Source organism: Cyprinus carpio, chromosome B19 (genome assembly GCF_018340385.1).
Source record: "Cyprinus carpio isolate SPL01 chromosome B19, ASM1834038v1, whole genome shotgun sequence".
NCBI classification, from domain to species: Eukaryota; Metazoa; Chordata; class Actinopteri; order Cypriniformes; family Cyprinidae; genus Cyprinus; species Cyprinus carpio.
This window is the reverse complement of record NC_056615.1, coordinates 4,673,223-4,696,655: the sequence shown is the minus strand read 5'-3', so window position 1 is coordinate 4,696,655 and position 23,433 is coordinate 4,673,223. Positions and strand designations below refer to the sequence as shown.

Sequence of the window (23,433 nt, the reverse complement as noted above, 5' to 3'; positions counted from 1 at the left end):
AAAAACATCGCTGTAGCCTATTAATAAGTCGTATTTTATTATTTCATTCAGAAATAGGCCTAATGCGACCAAAAATGTTTACAAACATTATAATAAACACTGTAAACATAGTTATGCTATTTTAGTTCCCCTCAATCCACAACAAATCCTTTCAATTAACAATATCCTATTTAAAAAAGAACAATGATAAAAAATAGCCTATAAAAGGTTATAGCAACATTAATGACAAGCCAAAACGAAACTGAAACCAGTGTTGGGTCTCTCATTTGACACAAAATCAAATATTTCCGTATTCGCGATGTATTTGAATGCCAAATTATTATTCATTAAAGCCTACTTCACTCATGTTACAATATCCATGTAAAACAAAATGTTTTGCATAACATCATGGCGGTGCGGTGATAACACTTAACAGCACAGATTTTATTACATATTTTAACTGAGCAGTGTGTTTTTTTCTCCATACGTTTGACTGACTGTATTTTATTATGATAATATACAGGCTGCATTGTCAAAGTAGCAAAGCTTAACTTTGTGCACGCATGCTGCACCAGCACAATCACTTGAGTTTTTCCCTTCTAACAGTGGAAGCAACTTTTCCTTTTAGTCATAAAGATAATCAGAACTGTAAACGGTTTGCCTTTATTTGTGTACATTCACAATTAAAAAGCAAATCTTTGTGCGTAAAATAAGCCTAAAGAAAAATAGGATGTCGCTTTCTGCTGTCCATTTCCTTTCGCGCAGCACAAAAATGAACCAAACTGCATTTTTCATTCATTTTCATAATTTATTATTCAAGTAAAAATATATTTCTCGTATAGGCCTGTTTATTTGCTATATATAGCCTAGCTTTATTATGTTTTTCTCTGCTCGCAGAAGCGAAGCAGGTGTGTGATGTGAAGACCATGTGAATCCCCATGTTCAGTTGTTTGTTGCTTTTTGCGCATGTAAAAATAATTCCCCGGGAAACAAATGTTAGTATTTTTAATGGGTCACAGACACTTCTAATTTAATTCAATTCTAATTTAAAATAATATTGTTGGTTAATGGTTAATAATCGGTTAACGAGCGTCGGTTGTCGGTTTGGAAAAATAACCGAAATGAACATCCCTAATGGGTCTGGAGTAACATGAGGGTGCGTAATGTCAAAGTTTTCATTTCTTGACTGTTTTCATTTTTTTATTAGTAATATTTTTTTATATTACATAAGTTTGGTTATGTAAAACCATCCGTTGGGATAGTATCAACCTGTTTTAAAATAAACTGCTAATCTTGGTGTTTAACATTTTACAAAAACTTGAAGTTTTATTGAAAATGTCTGAATTATAATAAAGTATTTGATATACTGAACTTTTACATTTTAATATCTGATTTTTTTTTTTTTAATTGCACATTTTAATGTTTTGTGATTTTGTAGATAAATGAACAGTGGAATATTCAAGCAGATGTATATTGTAAGCAGACATATGATTATGAATGTTGCCCAGTTGGGCCCCACTTAGGTTCTATATGAGATTTATATGGGCTAATTCATACAGGGCCCACATGGAACCCGCAGACAAACCCATCTAGGCCCCATGTTTACAGCCCATATGGGGCCCACATTGGCACCACATTTGCTTTGTTATCTGGGTCATAAGTGGGACCAATATGGGTCTTATGTGTGTTGCCCAGTTGGGCCCCACATTAGCCCCAGTCAGGCCCCACCTTTGCTTTGTTGGCTGGGTCATAAGTGGGACCAATATGGGTCTTATGTGTGTTGCCCAGTTGGGCCCCACGTTAGCCCCAGTCAGGCCCCACCTTTGCTTTGTTGGCTGGGTCATAAGTGGGACCAATATGGGTCTTATGTGTGTTGCCCAGTTGGGCCCCACATTAGCCCCAGTCAGGCCCCATATGAGATTCATATGGGCTAATTCAGATGGGGCCCACATGGAACCCATGGACAAACCCATGTAGGCCCCATATTTACGGCCCATGTGGGGCCCACATGGGCCCCATGATAGAATGTTGGCTGGGAAGTAGTTCTTGAAACTGATCAGTATAATTTTTCCATTACCCAATATTTTGATAAAAAAAAATACTAAGTATATCTTACAAGGATACTCCACCCCAAAATGAAAATTTTGTCATTAATCACTTACCCCCATGCTATTCCAAACCCGTAAAAGCTTGGAACACAATTAAAATATTTTGGATGAAAACCGGGAGGCTTGTGACTGTCCCATAGACTGCCAAGTAAATAACACTGTCGAGGTCCAGGAAAGTATGAAAAGCATCATCAGAAAAGTCCATCTGCCACCAGTGATTCAACCGTAACGTTATGAAGTGACAACAATACGTACTGTACACGAATAAAACAAAAATAACGACTTTATTCAACGATTCATCTCCTCTGTGTTTCTCCACATCAGCATAGCACCATTTCGGAGAATATGAGCTGAACGCACAGCTTACGATCTTCTGTGTCAGCCGCGCCGCAGATGGAGAATTCCGACGATGCTTTTCATACTTTTCTGGACCTTGACAGTGTATTTTACATGGCAGTCTATGGGACAGTCACAAGCCTCACAGTTTTCATCCAAAATATCTTAAATTGTGTTCCGAGCTTTTACGGGTTTGGAACGACATGAGTGTAAGTGATTAATGACAAAATTTTCATTTTGGGGTGGAGTATCCCCCTTTATAAGATATAAAGCTTTTTTTAGACAAAACTTCAGAGGTACAATTTATACAAGAGTATTTTCAACAAAACAGTCATATTTAATATTTCTAATTAATTTTTAAAATAAAACGTAATTTACCATCGTCAAAGGGAAATTATATGTACAGCATAATGAAAGAGTTTTTCGTGTAAATTTTCTCAATTCATTAGCAAGAAGCAGGCAGGAGCATGCACATCAATCTCAACTGGGTGCATAAACCAGCAAAGGACCATCATAAACCAGCAAAAGGACCATCATAAACCAGCAAAAGGACCAGCACATGACCAGCATAAACCAGCACATGACAGCATAAACCAGTAAAAGGACCAACATAAACCAGCAAAGGACCAGCATAAACCAGCAAAGGACCAGCAAAAACCAGCAAAGGACCAGCATAAACCTGCAAAAGGACCAGCATAAACCAGCATCCCAGCGTCAAAACATACCTAACCAGCATATGCTGGTTATTTCAGCAGGGTTACCACATCTGTAATTCCCATGTGGTATTTTGTTCAAAAAATGAGGAGCAGGTTTCAAATCAGCTCCAACCAAAATATTTTGGAGATTAGGTGTTTTCTTATACACTAAAGGAGGTGGTTTGTCAAAACATTTCTTGAGGTTGGGATCACTCTCCACAATGTGCCAATGTTTCAATAAAACGTTATCAATATCCTTCTAAACAGGCGAAAATTGGATATAACAATTAACAGGACGGTCAAATTTTTTTTTTTTTTTTAACAAGACTCTCTTGTCGTGACATGTCTTTAAAAAGACACTGCAGACTGAAAAAAATTGTGATTGCTGTTGAAAATCTTCATAACTACTACAAATACGGCGAACACGACTAAATTGGGAAATTGGTAACAAACGCTTTAATGACAGGATGATAAGATTGTCCGTGTAATAGTGTTTCGGTCAGCTGGTTTGTGATACAAAGTAGTTTCTATGCCTGATGCAGTGCGAAGAACAAGCACGTCCAAAAAATGTATTTTCTCTTGATGAAATTCCATCGTAAATTTCAACGCACTACAATTGTTATTAACCAGACTATGAAACTCTAGTAGCTCAGAATCAGTGCCACTCCATACTAAAAAAAAACAAAAAAAAAACATCAACAATGTATTGTTTCCATAGAACAATGTGGCTCAAGAAATCATTGGTCCCAGGATTTAACACAAACTGATGTTCAAACAACCCACAAACTAAAGATGCGAAACTTGAGGCCATCTTAGAACCCATGCTGACCCCTGAGATCTGCAAATAGTAATCTGACCCAAATAAAAAATTATGTGAAAGCACCTATTTTGCCAAATCACTCAAACATGCAGTACTTGGAACCTGACAAGGACGTTTATCAAGAAAAAATTCAATTTCCTCTAGCCCTTCCTGAAATGGAACATTGGTGTAAAGCGATTCAACATCCATGGTGACTTAAAGGACAGGACAATCAGGTAATGTCACATTATTAATTACTTCAATAAAATCCATTGTGTCTCTAATATAAGAAGGTAAAGACGTGACTAAAGGATGTAAATGGAAATCAACGAAAGCCACATTTTTTTCTGTAAGTGACCCGATTGCTGCCACTATGGGTCTCCCAGAAGGGATATCCCTATAAGGTTTATGAATTTTATGCAGCGTGTATAGTACCAGTGTAATCGGATGCTCAACACACACTCCTATTCATTTTTTGCCAACAAACCTGAATCAACGAAGAGTTTTAAAGTATTGTGTACAGATGTTTTGTAATGAGCCAAAGGATTCATACTCATTTTTTTTTTTTAATAAAGAAATTAATTAGAAAGTTGTCTCTGAATTTCAAATTCATAGTTTTGTCAATCAAAAATAACCACTGCTCCACCTTTGTCAGCACTTTGAATAACTATAGACCAAAGATTCCAATTCAAATAATGTCAAATTATATTTTCATCCGTCAAATTATGTGCAAGTTTATACTGTCTTTTAGATTTTAATAGATACAACATCACTTTCTACAAGCCTACAATAAGTATCCAAAGAAGCATTTCTGTTTTTAAAGGGAACAAAGGTGGATTTACCTCTAAAACCAGAGCTGATCTGAATGATTTATATGTTTGTTGACAGCAATGAAGCAATGACTGTTGACAGCCGAAGATCCATCAACATACAAAAAAGGCCTCACAATCTCATCAGACCCAAGTGCTTCACCAGCAGACATGTTTACTGGCGAATAATCAATTCAATGATTAACAACTGAAAATGAGCTCACATAAATAAAACGCATGAATATGGCGGGAATGCACTGAATTGGAAACAAGACGTAAAGACTGTTGACGATTTGCAGAATGAATGTCAGCACTATTTCCGCCACTGTATTTACAGCACTGTATTACATCTTAATGTACACTTACAGCTTCGGATGACACCGTTTTGCATAATACCAAGTTACAAACAATTCAAGATTTTATAACATAACCATTTCATTTTCAGTTATGTATGTGACAAGTCTGTGCCATTTAGAATCCTTAATTTAAATAACATTTTACAAATGCAAGAATTGAAAGAGGCAGTGCTATGTTGTTACATGAACAAAGTATTACATATGTGATGTGGGGCACATTACACCTGCCGGTCTCTTTAGAAAACATACTCTCACTCTCATCTGTTAAAAACACTTCAAGTAGAGTCCAAAATTTATATGGTCATAATCTTATAGTTTAGCCGATTTTGTGAACAGTTACAGCCTACATACTACTTTATACTGTATGTGCTTAAGACACATTGCTTTCCTTAAGAATGTTAAATAACATGAATCTTAATGACATTATGGAGAGGGAGAGTCACTTTGAGACCTTTTGTAAGCCTATAAACCTATTCCTTCTTTTTTCGGAAAGACACTTTGTGGGGTTCTTGAAGTTTTTCTGTGAACTTGTCTTTCGTTTCCTCCATCCTCTCGGATATACGATCCTTGGTCTCCTCCATTTTCCCAGAGATCCTCTCTTTGGTCTCCTCCATCTTCTCCTGCAAGTATTCCTTCACGGGTGGAGGGGTGGACATGTACCCGTGCTCCCTCAGGTACTTCACGGACAGCGACGTTCCCCCGAGAGTCACCGTGTAGCGCGCGGGTGTGGCGACTTCAGGAGAGCAGACAACATCAAACCAATGTCACATCAACTTGTAGAACACTCAGAGTTCTTTCTTGGAATCTATGGTTCCATAAAGAGCTTTTAACATCCATGGAACCTTTTAATTTCACACAAGGCTCTTAATAGTAGAAAAAGGTTTTTAGAATATCAAAATGTTCTTCACACTAAGAAAAAAAAGAAGTTTATTTTAAAGGGATAGTTCACCCAAAAATCAAAACTCTGTCATTAATTACTCACCCTCATGTCGTTCTAAACCTGTAAGACCTTCGTTCATCTTCAGAACACAAATTAAGATATTTTTGATGAAATCTGAGGGCTCTCTGACCCACCATAGACAGCAAGGATTCTTACACGATCAAGGCTCAGAAGCGTATCAAGGACATCTTTAAAATAATTATAAATAACTCTATGAGAATACTTTTTGTGCACAAAGAAAACAAAAGTAACTTTATTCTACAATTCGTCTCCTCTGCGTCACCCTATAGCACCATTTTCGAGAGTGTCAGATACGTAAACAACGTATGTACGCGGATGTGTTGTTTACGTTCGGATCAAAGCATAAACAACATAAACAGTGTATCCTTGTACATACATTGTTTACGTATCTGACACTCTCTGAAATGGCGCTAGGGTGATGCAGAGGAGACAAATTGTTGAATAAAGTAGCTTATTTTTGTTTTCTTTGATCAGAAAAAATATTCTCGTAGCTTCGTAAAATTACGGTTGAACCCCTGATTTCTGAGCCTTGATCGTGTTTGGACCCTTGCTGTCTATGAAGGGTCAGAAAGCTCTCAGATTTCATCAAAAAATATCTTAATTTGTGTTGTGAAGATGAACGAAGCTCTTACGGGTTTGGAACGACATGAGGGTGAGTAATTCATGACAGAATTTTCATTTTTGGGTGAACTAACCCTTTAAAAACTGTTAACTGAAAAGTTCTTTGAGGAACCAAAAATGGTTCTTCTGTGGCCTCACTGTGAAAACTTACTTTTGAAAGCTTTATTTTTAAGAGTGAACTGAAATGGAGTTTGTTCATGAAGTAAGTGATGAGTTTGAGGTCAGTGACATTCTAATGAAATTATTTCAGATGTGCTGCGGTGCAGATAAAAAAAAAAGATACTGTGCCTGAAAATACATTTTATTTCAAGTCTCTATTCAGTTTTACAAGGTGCAAATTCTTTAGGAAAAACTGAAACTACAGTAAATCGCCTTGATTATGCTTTGATCTTCGTGATATTAACCATCCTTAAAGTTCTATAGAAGTTCATTTGTATCATTTTGTTCCAATTTGTAAATCAGAAAATCAACACACTAGTAAATTATTTTTAAACCATTAATTCATTAAAAACCAACGCCGTTAGCCCACCTTGAACATGGCGTAAGCGGTCAGTGCGTAGCCACTCTGGGAATTCTCCAGGAGTTTCACCACCTTGTCAGGAAACCCAACATACTCAAGAAATGGCACCAAACTGACTCCTCTACAAACCAAAACAAGAGAGGGAGCATAACAAGACATACCATCTCTTTCATAAGAGAAGCTGTCCAAATATGAACATTCAGTCCTCATTGTTTCACCCTCATATCAGTCCAAACCTAAATCACTTTCTTCACAATATCTTCTTTTGTGTTCCACAGAGAAACACATGTTAGTAACCAAACACTGACCTCTATTGTATAGACAGATAAATAAATAATCTTATTTTGTGTTGCACAGAAAGTTTGAAAAGGCTTGAGGGTGAGTAAAATGATGACTGAATTTTTTTATTTGGGTGAACTATCCTTTTAAGAATAAAAAGATTCTTAAGACAATTTGTTAATATAAAACAGCACATCAATGTAATGAGTGGAACTTTATGAAAAGTGATTGGGGATGGTCGTTATAAAATCCTGAATCTAGTCTTTTAGTAATATTTGTTATACTGAGCAGTGTTTTTTTTTTTTTTTTTTTTTTACTATTACTGTATTTATACACCATTATAGTTTTTATTAATTTTTAGATATATTTTTGAATAGCTTTTATTTTAAGTGCATTTTTATTTTTTTATTTGATTTAGGTTTCATTTATTTTTATTTCAGTTTTAGTTTAATTTTAGGTTAATAATCTGAATGAGAAATGTTGCGTTTAACAACTAACTGAAGTACATTTTTCATTTAATATCTATATTTTATTTGATCTTTCTTTCAATTAACAAAAATGTTTTAATAGCTTCAGTTAATAATAATAACCCTGATACTGAGGTTTGAACAGGGCCAAGTATTTAAAGCATTTTTCAATAGAAATAAAAAAGTAAAAATCCAGTTTTTCATTTTATAAAGACATTGAAATATCTACTTTAAAATGTAATACTTGACATAAGAATCAAAAATGTTACATTTCGACATCTTTAATATGAGCTAAAGGCAGTGAAGACACGCAAGGAGATGAAGACAAACTGATAACCCTGGTCCTGTCTTCTCTGCAGAGTGAGCTCATGCCGAATGAAACAGCATCCATTACCTCCTCCCACATTTCTCAGACGTCTAGACAGTGGTGACCCACATTCAGCCAGATGTGATGCAGAGTAAACATTCCAGTGTGTTATTTACCTCGATCCACCACACGCCATACACATTCAGTGACAGAGCAGAACCAAAATTACCAACCTACCTCACCCCCACCCCACACACACACACACACACACACCTGTTTAACAGATCAACCCCACCTCTCCTACAATAATCAGTTATTAAATAACCCATAGCTAATCATCATTACTATTTATTTATTTATTTTTTGATTTCTTCCGTGATCTTTGATTAACGAGTTAAGTATCGGAGCATCCATATTAGCTTCGGACCTAAACTGACATAACTGTGATCCATCATCTACTCACTTCATTGCAGCGTAGTAAAAAGTGCCGAACCACACTGTAGAGGTCAGCAGGTGCACAGGGATCATGACTTTGCCGTACTGCTTAAAGGTTTTCTTGAATCTCTGCATGAGGCCGATGGATTTGTCCTGCAGAGGGTCCGGATCCTCCTGCCCTGGATGCTCTCTGCTGCTGTTCCTCTGAGAGGCCGGAGAGCCGGAGCGCAGACGTGTCCAGCAGCCGCGGGCCGCGGGAGCCAGCATCTGTGTGGGACGGCTGCAGGACGCACCACTGATCTGCAGCGGGACTCTAGCGCACACTAACCGCTGCATCCCAAACAAGCTTCTGCTCCCGGCCGTCTGCAAACAGAGAAACAAGACCACAGTCTGACAGGGGCCTGACAGAAACACACAGTAAAGAAGACAAATTCACAAATGGCTCTGAAGAAGATCCTCTAAGATATGAACAGATCAGGTCAGTAGTATGAGGTGCGCAATACACAGCGGGGTCTTTAGTGGTAAAATGATTAATCCTGTCCAAAATAAAATGTTTTGTTTACATTATATGTGTGTGTGTGTGTACTGTGTATATTTATTATGTATATATAAATACACACAAATGCATGTATATATTTCAGAAATTTTTTTATTATATTTATTTATTTATAATATAAATTATATGAATATAATTATAGACATGTAAATATTTTCAAAATATATACCGCATGTGTGTGTATTTTTATATACTTAATAAATATACACAGAACACACACACATATAATGTAAACAAAAACATTTATTTTGGGTGCGATTAATCATTTGACAGCACTAGACTACTAAAATTAATATTATTATTATTACTATTTTATTTAAACCCAGAAATGTTTTAAGGAATTAAAAAAAATAATTAAAAAAGAACAAACATAATTAATGTATTTATTTGTTTTGATAAAAGTATTTTTTAAAAACAGGAAACAACATTATCAATGGAAAAATTCTGCACTATTTCTGGGTTACTTAAAAAAGAATAATAAAAAAAAAAGTTAATACAAGCTCAAAATGCTGATTGAATTATTTTAAATTATGAAATTGTTTTAATTTTCAATATTAGTAGTTCATGTTAGCCCGAGTGCTGCTGCTATTAAATATTTACAAAACACAAATTGTAAATTGTGCAGATTTTCAATTCAACTTGAAAAACAAATGTTATCTGACCATTTGTTGCTATTATTTAAAATAATAGAATAATAAAACAATAAAATTATTTTAAAATAATAATTATTTAAAATAATAAAACAATAATAATAATAATAATGTGCCGCAATTTACTTTTGGTATTACACTGATATCTGAAGCACATATATTTACATTCATAACGTTTATTAATATTTACTTTACTTTTCAAGAGTACGTCCATATTTTGTCCAAGAATTGTCCATATTTCTTAACGTACATTACAACGTGTTTACGTCTGATTTTATTTGAAGCATGTAATTTCACTTATCCTTTGGTTGAAAACAGACAAACCCTGTAGATTTGATAATAAATATCACATCAGTTGTCGTGAAATATTTTTCCTACCTTCAATATCCCATCAATAGTGACGTCACTGGTGCTGGTTCAACGCCTCAAGAAAACATTAAAGAAATACATTAGCTGGACATGCTCAGACACATTTAGAAAGAAACTTTCTAGACTGGCCTCCTAAAGCAATCGTATTTAAAACTCAAGTGTTTAGTATCAACTTGGGTTTAGTGTTAGGATAGTCACCAAACGAGAGTCAGCTAGCTTTGCTAAGGGATGTGTACTGACTGATGTGTTGATAAACTAATCAACATTTCACTCGTCCTGTGTCTAAACATACACAAACGGTCATCGGAAATATGCACAGCTACATACATGAGTGAATAAGTCCGGCATGATGTAATCTCCCCACCACTAACACATTTTATTCACGTCCCTTCTGTCACTCTGAGAGCGCAGACCAGACATGGTAACTGCGCGCGCACTGTGTTCTGGGTAATGTAGTACAGTCGTGCTGGTGAGAACTGAGGCAAAGTCTCTGTGGAACTACATTTCCCAGAATGCATCGCAGAGTCGCGAAAGATTGGTCTTTGCACGTGCTTATGAACGGCATACACTGAATATACGCCACTAATATACTATGTAAAATGTTATAATATATAATATAACGTTATATAATGAATATATTGTCAATGTCCTCATTTGTAAGTCGCGTTGGATAAAAGCGTCTGCTAAATGACTTAATGTAAATGTAATGTTAACCTAATATATAGCCCGGATTTGCCTGTTTTCATGTTTTTTAAATATATATATATATATATAAAGAGAGAGAGAGAGAGAGAGAGAGAGAGAGAGAGTGAGACGCACAATGTATTAAATATGGAGAAATGTTTGTAACTTTTAAAGACTGTGAAAAAGTTAATAGTGAAATAAATAATTAAATATTAATATCACAATATCTAAGTATATATGAAGAGTTGCAAAAACAGATAGCTCCATTTTTAAAACTGTGTTTTATTGTGTTATTGATAGTTAGCTGTATTTTTTTACCTAATCAAAATAACCCAACTGCATTTTGATTGAGATTTATTGGAATGCACAATGAAAAAATCGCGTTTTTTGAGGTCATAAACGATTGCACGTGATATTCATATCGTATCTCCTCGTTCAGAACAACTTTGTCTCCAGAACCACTGCTGTCAATCAAACTGTTTTTTAAATGATTGAGAAGATGTGAAAAAAAGCTAATTTAGGGAACTAGTCCTAGGTTTTTCAAGAAAAAAACACCACAGTGCAATTCTCTGCACTCTCTAGGTCAATAATTAGCAAAAACATGTGGAAATTTACCCTTTTTGAAACTATGGCAGAGTCCTTTAGAAAAGGGGTCTGTCCAAATATGCCCAAAAGCCTATAAAGCCTAAACAAAAACTCAAAACTTCACAAAACCCACTGAGCACATGCGAAAGGTGATTCTAAACAAGCATGCAAAGTTTCAGAGAGATCGCACAACAGCTGGCGCTACAACAGTCATGCACGCCTAAAAACATCATATTTCTATGGTAAATCACCTGGATTTGCCAAAAAATGCATTTAAAAAATGATTTAGGTGGTTACAGGCTTGCTAAATAATAGGTAATGTCTTTTTCCTTATGTGTTTCCTTAGTTTCATATGTTGGAGATCCAACTAGAGGCGCTGGAATACACGTGCTACACAGTGACGTGATGTGAAATGTTTAAAACGCTTCTATCGTTCTATATTGCATTTAGTTCCATATACTTATTTTAAAAATTATTGGCAAAAAGGCAGCAAGAAGAGGCATGTACACTAGTGCCGCTGTAGACGCCGGTCCTGTAGGCGGCGCTGCGGCGCGTCTCTCATAACAAATACTGCAGTGAAGATCCGTGAAGAGCGCTGCTCGTGGATACATGATGGCGCAAAACTCAAGTGAGTGCAGCTCCTTTGATTCAGTCTTCAGCGATGTGCGCTACACACTCATGCTGTTGAGGACACGCACTCTTAGGCTGATGTATAATGTTTGTCTCTTTCGAAGTCCAAGCAGTCTCAGTCAGTCTCTGAGCAGATGAAAGCACGTGCAGATGGCGCTTGACATAAGCTCTTGTTATCCACGCTACTTTAATCTGACTTCATACACTTCATTTATATAAATATACATTTTTTTCCCTTAAAAATGTGTTTTTCCCCTCTGTGGTCCAGTGCTATATTTAAAAGGCGAATGTATATTTTGTTACCTAAATACTAATGCGCTGCTTGTGTGTTCAAAGGATTGATTGAAGCGGACAGTAAATATGCTGATCGAGATGTCGACCAGGACAGCGTAGGATCAGCTTTCGATGCTTCCCAGACTTCAACTTCATCCTCATCTTCCTCATCGATGAAGAGACGTTGGGACGTTCACCAAAAAAATCACTCTTCCAGGAAAAATCATCAAACCCAGCACAAATAGTTCACCCAAAAATTTAAATATTCTGAAAATGTGCTCACCCTCAGGCCATCCTAGCTGTAGAAGAGTTGGTTTCTTCACGGGAACAGATTTGGAGAAATGTAGCGTTTCTTCACTTGCTCAGCAATGGATGCTCTGCAGTGAATGGGTGCCGTCAGAATGAGAGTCCAAAAAGCTGATAAAAACACCACAATAATCCACACCTCTCCAATCCATCAGTTAATATCTTGTGAAGAGAAATGTTGCGCATAAACAAATCCACCATTAAGGCGTTTTAATGAAAATTTGTTGTTAAAATAGTTCTCTATCCATACTATTGCTTCCTCCAGTGAAAAAGTACTCTCGTCTGAATCAGGAGAGAAATATGCACAGATCAAAAAAAATTAAAAACCCGGCCAAAACCGTTCTAAACAAATATATTGGTGGATTTTGATGTGAGAGGAACAACAGGAGATGGACTTTTCCACTGGAGGAAGTGTTATTACATACATTGACATTTCATACAGTTGATTGATGACAGATATGAGGCAGGACAACAACTCCCTGCGTGATGGAGCCTAGAGAACGTAGTTAGAATGTCCCTAAAGTTCAAGATATGGGGCAAAAAGGCCCCTGTTTTTGTCTCGTATTTACATCATATAGTGAAGTAACAGTTCAGTAGGTAAGAAGTTAATATTTTATACACAATGTTGTCTGTTTTGCTCAGTTTTGCCAACAGAAATATAAAGACGAAGCAGAACTGTTCGTCTCTGAGCAACACACAGCGGCATTTCATTTCTTAATGTACGTTTCAAATGAATTGAGTGAACCATAGGCGCGTTAGATCTGAAATGGTGCTGCACGGATCGATCGGTGTGTGACATCAGAGTACACCACGAGAGCGATTCAAAAGCATGCAGTCGTCTCTGATGTCAGACACCGATCGGTCTGATGGTGGTGACCCGCTTCAAACCGAACAAGCCTGATTTATCAGTGAACCATTCATAAAGAACTTCACTCCTGAATGAATCAGCCATTTGAACGAATCAAGTGAATGAATAAATGACTCGATCATTAAGACGTTTACCACCACCTACCAGCAGTTTCAGTTTATTATTTAGAGTAACATTTCATTAAAGAAATAATTTCAATAGTAGTAATATTAAATGAAATAAATTATTAAAGGTATAGTTCACCCACCCAAAAATGACAATTGTGTCATCATTTACTCACCCTCATGGTCCAAAAGTATATGTAATGTAATACATTTTATCAAACAATTTTTTTTTTTTTGCTAAAGCTACTTTTTGTAATGTCTGTTTGATGCTTTACACAACAATGACTATCTTTTGGGAGTAATTTTTCAGCCAAATTTGATGTGTGATTAATTCGATTAAATAATCATCACCATGTAATTAATTAGATGAACAATTTCAATTGCTTACCTGTCCTAGTTATTACGGATTATGGACTCATATTGACCAGAAGCGACCATTTGAAGTTAAAATGTCTTCATGATGCATTTTTTTTCTTAGAAACATGCAGGTTTTAGTCATTAACTGATGGACTGGAGGGGTGTGGGTTACTTGTGATGTTTTTATCAGCTGTTGGGAATCTCATTCTGACGGCACCCATTCACTGCAAAGCATCCACTGGTGAACAAGTGATGTAATAATAAACAAACAAACACATTCTTCAACATATATGTATTCATGAAATGCATGAAATATATAAAGTGCTCAGTAGCTCTCTTCATATTCCTGTGGCTCTCAGCAGCAGAAGTCATAGTTGGGTAAATTTGTATCCAAAAGAAAACAAGCATTTTTAACGTTCCAGTGTGTGTCGTCTTGCCCTGATCTCCTCTGCTCAGTTTGAGTGTTGTTTTTTGTTTTGCAGGTCACAGAGGAATCGTTACACAGTCAGAAGGTGGCCACACATTACAACAAACTCCAGGAGTGTGGCCTGGCAGAGCGCAATAAAAGCAGGATAGTCCACATGCGCAACTTCAACAACTGGCTGAAGAGTGTCCTCATAGGTGAGCAGCAGCACGGTCATGTTTCAGGAGGCAGTGTGCTTGGTTCAGATGGTAATCATCTCAGCTGAGTGGAATGGCAAGCAGGGTCTCACAGAGTTGTTGTTCTGAGGTCTGTGTGTTGGTCTTCAGCGGAGATCCTGGACAAGGTGAAGGAAAGACGGAGAGAGGTGACCGTGCTGGACCTGGGCTGTGGAAAAGGAGGAGACCTCCTCAAATGGAAGAAAGGACGTATTGATAAACTGGTGTGTGCAGGTAACTACACAGTCCTCTTCATACTTGATTTTTTTTTTTTTTTTTTTTTTACTTGGGTAGAGTAGACACTGTAACAAACACAATGAATACGTCATAGCAGCCAAGTGGATATAGAGCTGTAATACTTCTAAAAATACACTTTTCTTGTTTTAGAGTATCTTTAGGAACTGGAAGCTGGTAATAGAAAAAAAAATAAATAAAAATAACCGAGCACTACTTGAGACAAATGAGGATTGACACAATTATTCAGTGATGTTCATAGCAGGTGTAAAGAGGGCCTACATGCATGCCAGTGCTCTATTTCTGCACTACTTTAAATGTGTTATACTGTGAATCATTTGTGTTTGTACTTCAGATATCGCTGCTGTGTCCATCGAGCAGTGTCAGCAGCGCTATAATGACATGAGACGGAGGGGTCACCCAAACGACCGCACCTTCTCAGCCCAGTTCATCACCGCAGACTGCAGCAGGGTACGAGCATCGCACAGATCACACACTTCACCTGCTGTTTCGCTTGCTAGAGGCACTCGCTCATTGTCAAAAGGAAGAAAGACAAAAGTCAGTGCGCATCATGGAGTACGTGACAGTACAGGGCCGCACTCTCTCTCTTGTCTGTCTGTCTCAGGAGCTGCTGTCTGGGAAGCTGCGAGACCCTGAGCTGCGGTTTGACGTGTGCAGCTGTCAGTTTGTGTGTCATTATTCGTTTGAGAGCGAACAGCAGGCTGACACTATGCTGAGAAACGCCTGTGAGAGACTGCGGCCGGGAGGATTCTTCATCGGAACCACTCCAGATGCATATGAGATGGTGTAAGATCTCACACACACACACACACACACACACACACACACACACACACACACACTCTTACTATTATATTGATAGTTCTTTCTGTTTAGATAAGGCACAAGGTGCTCTAAGGCTGGGCTAATTGTGATGTGTATATATGTGTAACGTCTCTGTGTTTACACTACAGTTCTCAAAGTATTCGAACTATTCAACATATCTGATTTCTATTGATATATATTTTGAAATGTAGTGTATTTCTGTGATCAAAGCTGAATTTTCAGGATCTTTACTCCAGTCTTCAGTGTCACAGGATCCTTCAGAAATCATTCTAATATGCTGCTTTGCTGCTCAAAAAACATTTATTATTATTATTATCATCCGTGTTGTGCTGCTTCATATTTTTGTGGAAACCGTTTCAGGATTCTTTGATGAATGAACGTCAAAAGAACAGCATTTATTTGAAATAGAAACCTTTCACAACATTATACATGTCATTGCTGTCATATTTGATCAGTTGAATGCATTGCTGTTTAATAAAAATGTTGATTTGATTTATTTATTTTTTTTTAACTTTTGAACAGTAGTGTACCTATTTCTACATTATGGATAGAAAATACATCTAGTAATTAAAACAATAATAAAAACAGTAAAATAAATAAGACACTCTTGGTCTTTGGCTGAAATAATTATATTTAATAGTTTGACACATATATGTTTTTAAGGCTCTAGAACATTTTTTTTTTTTTTTTCATTTTTTTTAGTTTGCGTTACAAAACAATTAAATTTGCGTTTTAAAATAGACAGTTTACCTTCTTAATGGAAATAAATTGAACTTCCCAACACAGTCGAAATCAGAGATGCTTTTAAAATATCTCTGTCATGATAGTCAAATTAAAATCTCAAAAATCCTTGCACTATTCACAGTTGTGTTCACAATGCCAACCAAATAACTGTAAATGTTGTAATTTTGTCAACCTGACCAAATACATTTGATTTTTTTTTTTCTCTTTCTCTTTCTAAAGCGGAAAAGCCTCAAAACAGCATTCATTCAAGATGATAAATGGTTGTTTCACAATGTGTTTTAATATTTTGATCTCCTGATTCACAGGAAGCGTTTAGAGGCCTCAGACTCGAACAGCTTTGGAAATGAAGTGTTCAGGGTGAGCTTCCAGAAGAAGGGAGTCTACCCTCTGTTCGGCTGTCAGTATGACTTCAGTCTGGAGGGGGTGGTCAACGTCCCAGAGTTTCTGGTGTATTTCCCGCTGTTTGAGGAGTAAGTGTCTGGTGGTCCTGGTGTCATCACGATTGTTGATGTGCCAGCAGAGGGCGCAGCAGCTCTGTAAATGTGTGCTGTAATGTCGAACACCTTCTTGATTTCTTCTGCTTTTAGAAAATCCTTAATAACACACGCAGTTTGTTTGTAAGATTATAGACTTAAACAAACACTCTCCAGTTTGGCAGGAAAGCCCTATCATAAATGATAATGTATTTTAAATTTACTAATTGTATTATTTATTTATTGTTTTGTCCAGAATGGCGAAAAAGTACAACATGCGTCTGGTTTACAAGAAAACCTTTAAAGAGTTCTTTGAGGAGAAGGTTAAAGATGAGAAGAATAAGGTTCTGATGCAGTGGATGCAGGCGCTGGAGGTTTGTGGCTCTGTTCTGACTGACACTAGCCTTTGATAATTATAATTTCTCTGTGTGCTTCACAGTTTAATCTAATTCTGATTATGGGAGTTTCGATTCCTATTCCATAATTTCACTGTACATTTTTTTATTGATTACTCTGCTGTGCAAATGCAAAACGCAGGAACACATTTAGTCACTGTCAGTGAGATGTGACTGAAACAGAGTCTCTCAGACTATGATCTGTCTTTTCCAGTCGCAGTACACAGTATATATATATATATGAGTTTGCACTCGTGCTGTGGTTGTGTTTGTCTTCTGTGCATCACTGGTTATCTTCACCCTTTCCCTTTCTGCAAAATGACATTTAAAAATGTTTCTACTGATAAAATATTACAGTGAAATGTAATTGTTACAGTTAAAATGCTTCATCTTTCATCCACATTACACAGTCCTTGATATTTAGTGAATCAAAATGGCCTTGTTTAAGTTTTAATACGCATCTGTTCTTCAGTTATTATTCAGTGCACATTATTCAAAAGAAAAAATGTTTGTCTTTTAAATCTGATTAAATACCGTTTCTTACTGCCTAAAAAAAACTATCTATTTAACAGTAAACAATATAAAATGCTATAATAAAAATAAAAATATATAAATATATAAATAAACACATCTCTATTTGATCCTCTAACTCTAGCACTTTCTATTCTAATTCTATTCTTAAAAAAACCTTCCTTTTTAGACTTGCACTCTTCGTTTACTGCTTGTTTTCTTAAAAAAAAAAAACTTAATAGTTGCTTCTCTATTCTTTTTGTATTCTATTGATTTCTTTTTATTTATTATACAATTAACAAAAGCAAAAAGGCCTTTAACACTAGCTTGCTCTGTACTTTTTCTATTCTATCAGTTTAATTTAATTTATAATATAATTAAAAAAAGCCTTGCTACGTGTTCTGCGTTAAGCTAACTGAGATGTTTTATAGCACTTGCATATCATTGCTCTTTTGTTAATTTTGATTGCTTCCATTGTCCTCATTTGTAAGTTTCTTTGGATAAAAGCATCTGCTAAATGACTATAAACATAAAATACTATAAATATAACAATTACTATAACTATAAAAATGACTATTGACTATAAAGTGACAATTAATTCTAGCATTTCTGTATAACTATATAATTTTATCAGATACTTCTGATTAGTCCTGTGTGTGTGTCTAAGAACGTTGCTGTGTTTTTCGGTCAGATTGACTGTATCCACACGAGCACGGATCCTCAATCAAACACAGCTGTCATAACTGCGTATTAGCACAATTTGAGCATATTTATGTCTCCTCAAGCCTCTTTTCCCTGAGAGAAATCCCTCTCACAATCAGCAGTGATCCCATTATCCTCCCCGTGCTAACGTGAACACGACTGCTCCAGAACTGCAGAGAAAAGACCCTGATTTTGAGCAGACTGAAGCCAGATCGCCTCCTTTTTTCATCTTTATTTCTTTGTTGTTAATTGTTCTGTAAAAATATCACCAGCTAACTCGACCAATTGGACTAAAAAGCCTGTGGACTTATTTCAGAATCTCATAGAGACCTGAACTGGGCTAATTTGACTCGGACTAGCAGCCAGCCGCTGGCCACGCACACACTCTGAAGTGTCAGGAGTGACAAACGCATTTATATATTGGATTGAATCCCCTTAATTACGGTTTCATGTGTACTGTAGAGAACAGAACTGCGGTGATCGACACCATAATAACCATAGACACATTCTGCTGTCTCACACGTTTTGTATCCGCTATTTTTAACCAAAGTAATATTACTGCGACCGAAGACTCGTTATGTTTCTATTTTAACTAAAGCCCCGTCTACAGAGCGGTAGGTTTTTGTTCATGTTTGGGAAGCTGCTTCGCGGAGCATGCTGTTGAAGGCTTGACCTGTACACTTATTATAAGCAACGCTAATTACAGTTTACCTTGATATCATGATAGAGTAAATAAAGTTATTTTCACCATGTCACTAAAAACTAATACTAGCCTAAAAAAAATTCAAGCTCACTGAAGACAAGTAAACAGTCAGTGATTAAATAAGAATAAGAAACAAATTACAAGCAATAGGATAAGAAAACTACTGTAGAAAAAAAGAAAAAGAAAAAATATTCTAAATGGTGACTTCAACTTCTACCAAAGTCATTTTCTGGTGAGATATCTGTACTTTTACTTGAGTATGGCTTTGAGGTACTTCATAAACCAGAACTAGGAACTGTACAGCAGTGTGTGAATAAGGCAATCTCAGCTTCACAACCTCATGGAGACATGCTGGTTCGGGCTGTCAAAATGGCTGAAAAACTAAATTCGAATTTTTTACTTAAATATGATCAAAATTTGAATTATATTCTAATTTAAAATGCATAATTTCAGTTAGGGGGAAAAAAAGCTCTTTTGGCTTCTCTCCTGAGGCCACAAGAGAGCACACTGAGCAAAATATTACTAATGCACATTTATTCAAAGCATAAGATAACAGGACTGTCTGTGAAAAAGTGCATGTTTAAAATAATGTTTATAAACGATTATAATTAAGTTGCTTAAACAACTATAAACAAAACAGCAGCATGTCTGTATGCATGGTTTTTAATACAAAGGGCCAAAAGCCAATCGCACAGAGTACGTTTTTCATTTAAAAACATGAGTTGCAGTGGGAGGGGGAAACACTGCCATAAAGTTTCAAGATACGTTTTTTCAAAGTTGAACTTGTATTAATTTTACATGGCTTTCTAAACATGTGGCTCATTTGTGCGAGACGCGAGTGCAACGATGTCCCTTTAGAAAATGCGCGGAATATGTGTTCTGTGTGAACGGCATGGTTTCAGTTTAGACGTAAACAAGATCTTCTCCGCATTGATGTTCTTTTGTAATTTGTAGTTAACAACGCATCAGAGCCGCATCTAGTGGCTTAAAAAGGAAAGACTAAGAAAAACATTAAAATGCAATGACACTTACATCGTCATCGCATCTCGTGCACCACTGATAAGACAGCCTCCTTAACGCACACCTAAAATTCAAATGCAATGTTTGTGCATTCGAATGTGAATTTTATTTTAAATTCGACGAATATTCAAAATTCTATTTTTTATTTTGACTGCCCTAATGCTGGTTGGCTCTTTTGATGCGGCAGGCAACTAGTCTAAAAAAGTATCACTATGGTAACAGTGTCCAGACACCTTAGTAACTATTTAGAGCACCCTAGCGACCGCATATACAAGCAATATCAGTCTCAGAACATCATACAGACTTATAATTGGACTCTCTTGCAATCCCAGCTGCCTAGTGGCGGGTTTTATCTAGCCTCATCTCAGTGATCTGTGGATAATGATATCTGTTGAACCAATACCGCCTTATCTTTGCCAGAATCAAACAGTTTTGTGTCGTCTTGTTGTCATAGCAATACCCTCCGGACGAGAGGGGCCAACTAGCGTCCGACAGTCCGGGGGAGTACGACCACGCCAAGAGAATCGCTGCCAATCCTGCTGCCAGACGTCCACTGGTGAGCCATAGTATATCTATAAATAATTTAATATTAAGCATGTATTCTCTGTATTAACGGTGTTCTGATGGTTTGCTCTTTCTCCACAGGGGACCTTGAGCAAGTCTGAGTGGGAGGCTACAAGTACGTGGTGATGTTCTTCCTGTTGAAATCAGTGTTTAGTTGCGTCTTCTGAAAGAGAAAGATGTTTTAACTTGAAAAAAAAAATGTAATTTCAAAGGGTTTTATGAATTCACATGACAAAAATCTTAAGATAATAGTGACTTTCATCAAAGGACATGAATATTCATAGTGTAACACACAAATGGACTCATTTGTATTGAAAACTCTGCATGCACCCAAGCCAGGAAATTAAAGACCCCAGCTGTGAAATCACTTTTCATCTTAAGATAAAGTACTTGATGTTTTCTCATACTGAAGTACAGCATGTGGGCTGGCCATCAGAGAAAAAAAAACTATTAAATTAAAAGCACTTAACTTGCAACTACACGTACAGAAAAGTTCAAGTTGTTACATTAATTTTTTTTTTCTTCACGTACTGTACCATGGTAGCATCATGGCATTCTTTTAATATGAACGTGGATTGCATTCAGTACCATGGTATATTTCAAAATGTAATTATTTTATTACACACACTCTCCTAAACTTTCCTATCTCTGTTTCTATGTACACTACAATTCCAAAGTGAAAGACATTAATGATTTTATTTAACAAGGATGTATTAAAAGTGGCAAAGGCATTTAGAATGTTACAAAAAAAAACTATTTCAAATAAATGCTGTTCTTTTAAACTTAATATCCATCAAAGAATCCTGAAAAAAAAGTCTTATTTCTGCAAATGTATGTAGCAGCAAAATCAACATTTTCATTATTGATAGAAACAATAAATGCTTCTTGAGCAGCAAATCATTAGGTAAGAATGATTTCTGAAGGATCATGTAACACTGAAGACTGGAGTAATGATGCGGAAAATTCAGCTTTGATCACAGGAATAAATTACATTTTAACATATGTTCAAATAGAAAACATTTATTTTAAGTTGTAACAATATTTCACAATACTACTGTTTTTACTATCATTTTTTATTTAAATAAATGCGTCTTCAGTGAGCATAACAGACATTGTTCAAAAACAATCAACCCCAATCTTTTGAACAGTAGTGTTTAATAACAAACTTTTATATTAAAGTTTATTTTATGAAATACTTTGGACGGTTCATATAAATGATCTGTTTGAAAATTATTACATTTATGTTTGTGCGCAGCATTTGGTATTTATTTGCAGTGAAATATTTAGTTAATTGCTGCCGTTTACAACTTGGGTTTGTTTTTGTTTTTTTATGTTTGCTGTGTTTAGTTCAGTTATTACGTTCATTTAATTTGTAATTCATGTATTGAAAATTAAAGTTAATTCTGGTTTGTACCTGGTAGTAATAACATACGCTGTCCTTGTGAAATGAGATGACATTAAATATGGGTTTGTAAAGGGTATATAATGTGTGTTTTATATACAGTGGAAGATCACGATGCCTCATCCTTAACCTTCTCTCTCTTTTTGTAGGCATATACCTGGTGTATGTGTTTGAGAAAATGTCATGAGTGTGAGGGATTCTCCACCGAGCTGTTGTGTCCGGATGAGTGAGCCAAAGATTCGTCTGGTTTCCAGAAGCCTGCAGGGCATGATGTCCATTTCACAAACCGTCAAATACTTTTATACAACCGGAGCGTTTCCTTCACGAGTGTGTATGTGTGTTTTGGAGTACGCAGTGCACATGTGCACATGGTCAATATTCTGTCTGATACTTTATTTCTTTTCATCTGTCATGGTTCAAGTCAAGCAATCTAATAACCCTATAGAGCTTACAGTCATACGCTCCCTTTGGGTTTGACCTCAGTAGTAATCCACCCTTCGCTTCAGGCGTGAATGAAATCTTCTTGGATGTTCTTTTCTGTGTTCATCTGTGAAGGGTTGATTGGTATCGTGTTTAATGTGTGACCAGTTTGCTTTTTGAAGAAGGAAGTTCTTCCTACAATAATGAAATGCTGAGCTTTAATGCTTTTAAGTTGACAAAATCATAAGTTCTCTTTTTCATCTTTTTTTTTTTGTAAATGTAATGATGGTCTGTAATGATGTTTTCTTTCCTAATATACGTCAGGAGGGATGTGTTTTCCAGTCTTGAACTCTGATTTCTGTATGTAGAGCAGTGTTGCTGGTCCTGCAGTTTGTCGGGGAATTAAAACCTGTTTTAGGAATATTAAACCTGGAGTGTACTGTATCAGTTTAATGCCTGTCTTTTTACTTTCAAGTTTGCTATATTCACTCAGTGTATAAATGCACGTCTGAAACATGCAGCACAACCGACTATATCATTAAATAAATCAGCCTTTTGTGATTTGATGAGTGCATTAAGCCATATAGTAGTTTGGGAAAATGTAGTTTATCTTTTGTGATTTCAGCTTCATTACTCCAGGCTTCAGTGTCACATGGTGCTTCAGAAATCATTCTAATATGCTGATTCGCTGCTTAAGACACATTATTTTGAAAACTGGTGCTGCATC

At 36.2% G+C, this 23,433-nt stretch overlaps 2 protein-coding genes across 3 annotated transcripts; one reads left to right on the top strand and one right to left on the bottom strand.

Moving 5' to 3' along the window:
• Window positions 1-4,870: 4,870 nt before the first annotated feature.
• On the bottom strand, window positions 4,871-10,708 carry LOC109084059 (uncharacterized protein C18orf19 homolog A-like). Its single transcript, XM_042745293.1, has 5 exons — window positions 10,575-10,708; window positions 10,257-10,302; window positions 8,701-9,035; window positions 7,194-7,305; window positions 4,871-5,816 (listed from the first exon to the last, which is right to left on the bottom strand). Exons 3-5 carry the CDS (start codon window positions 9,006-9,008, stop codon window positions 5,553-5,555), a joined length of 684 nt encoding a protein of 227 aa, XP_042601227.1. The 5' UTR covers window positions 9,009-9,035; window positions 10,257-10,302; window positions 10,575-10,708; the 3' UTR covers window positions 4,871-5,552.
• Window positions 10,709-11,991: 1,283 nt separating this feature from the next.
• rnmt (RNA (guanine-7-) methyltransferase) lies at window positions 11,992-23,150 on the top strand. 2 transcript variants are annotated; one of them, XM_042745247.1, is made up of 11 exons: window positions 11,992-12,144; window positions 12,483-12,642; window positions 14,533-14,675; window positions 14,805-14,927; window positions 15,283-15,398; window positions 15,553-15,734; window positions 16,823-16,987; window positions 17,247-17,364; window positions 20,775-20,876; window positions 20,966-20,999; window positions 22,436-23,150. In XM_042745247.1, exons 1-11 carry the CDS (start codon window positions 12,126-12,128, stop codon window positions 22,471-22,473), a joined length of 1,200 nt encoding a protein of 399 aa, XP_042601181.1. In that variant the 5' UTR covers window positions 11,992-12,125; the 3' UTR covers window positions 22,474-23,150. The 2 variants fall into 2 exon arrangements, with proteins under 2 accessions (XP_042601181.1, XP_042601180.1); XM_042745246.1 differs by lacking the exons at window positions 11,992-12,144; window positions 12,483-12,642 and having other exon boundaries at window positions 14,509-14,675.
• Window positions 23,151-23,433: the final 283 nt, after the last annotated feature.

Excerpts from the sequence above, each read along its gene's own strand:
- LOC109084059 (XM_042745293.1), bottom strand. The coding sequence starts at position 9,008 with ATGCAGCGGTTAGTGTGCGCTAGAGTCCCGCTGCAGATCAGTGGTGCG. Across the intron at positions 7,306-8,700 it reads TTTTACTACGCTGCAATGAA|AGGAGTCAGTTTGGTGCCAT; the intron begins GTGAGTAGATGA and ends TTTGGTTTGTAG. Across the intron at positions 5,817-7,193 it reads CCGCTTACGCCATGTTCAAG|GTCGCCACACCCGCGCGCTA; the intron begins GTGGGCTAACGG and ends TGCTCTCCTGAA.
- rnmt (XM_042745247.1), top strand. Across the intron at positions 14,928-15,282 it reads TGATAAACTGGTGTGTGCAG|ATATCGCTGCTGTGTCCATC; the intron begins GTAACTACACAG and ends TTTGTACTTCAG. Across the intron at positions 17,365-20,774 it reads AGTGGATGCAGGCGCTGGAG|CAATACCCTCCGGACGAGAG; the intron begins GTTTGTGGCTCT and ends TTGTTGTCATAG.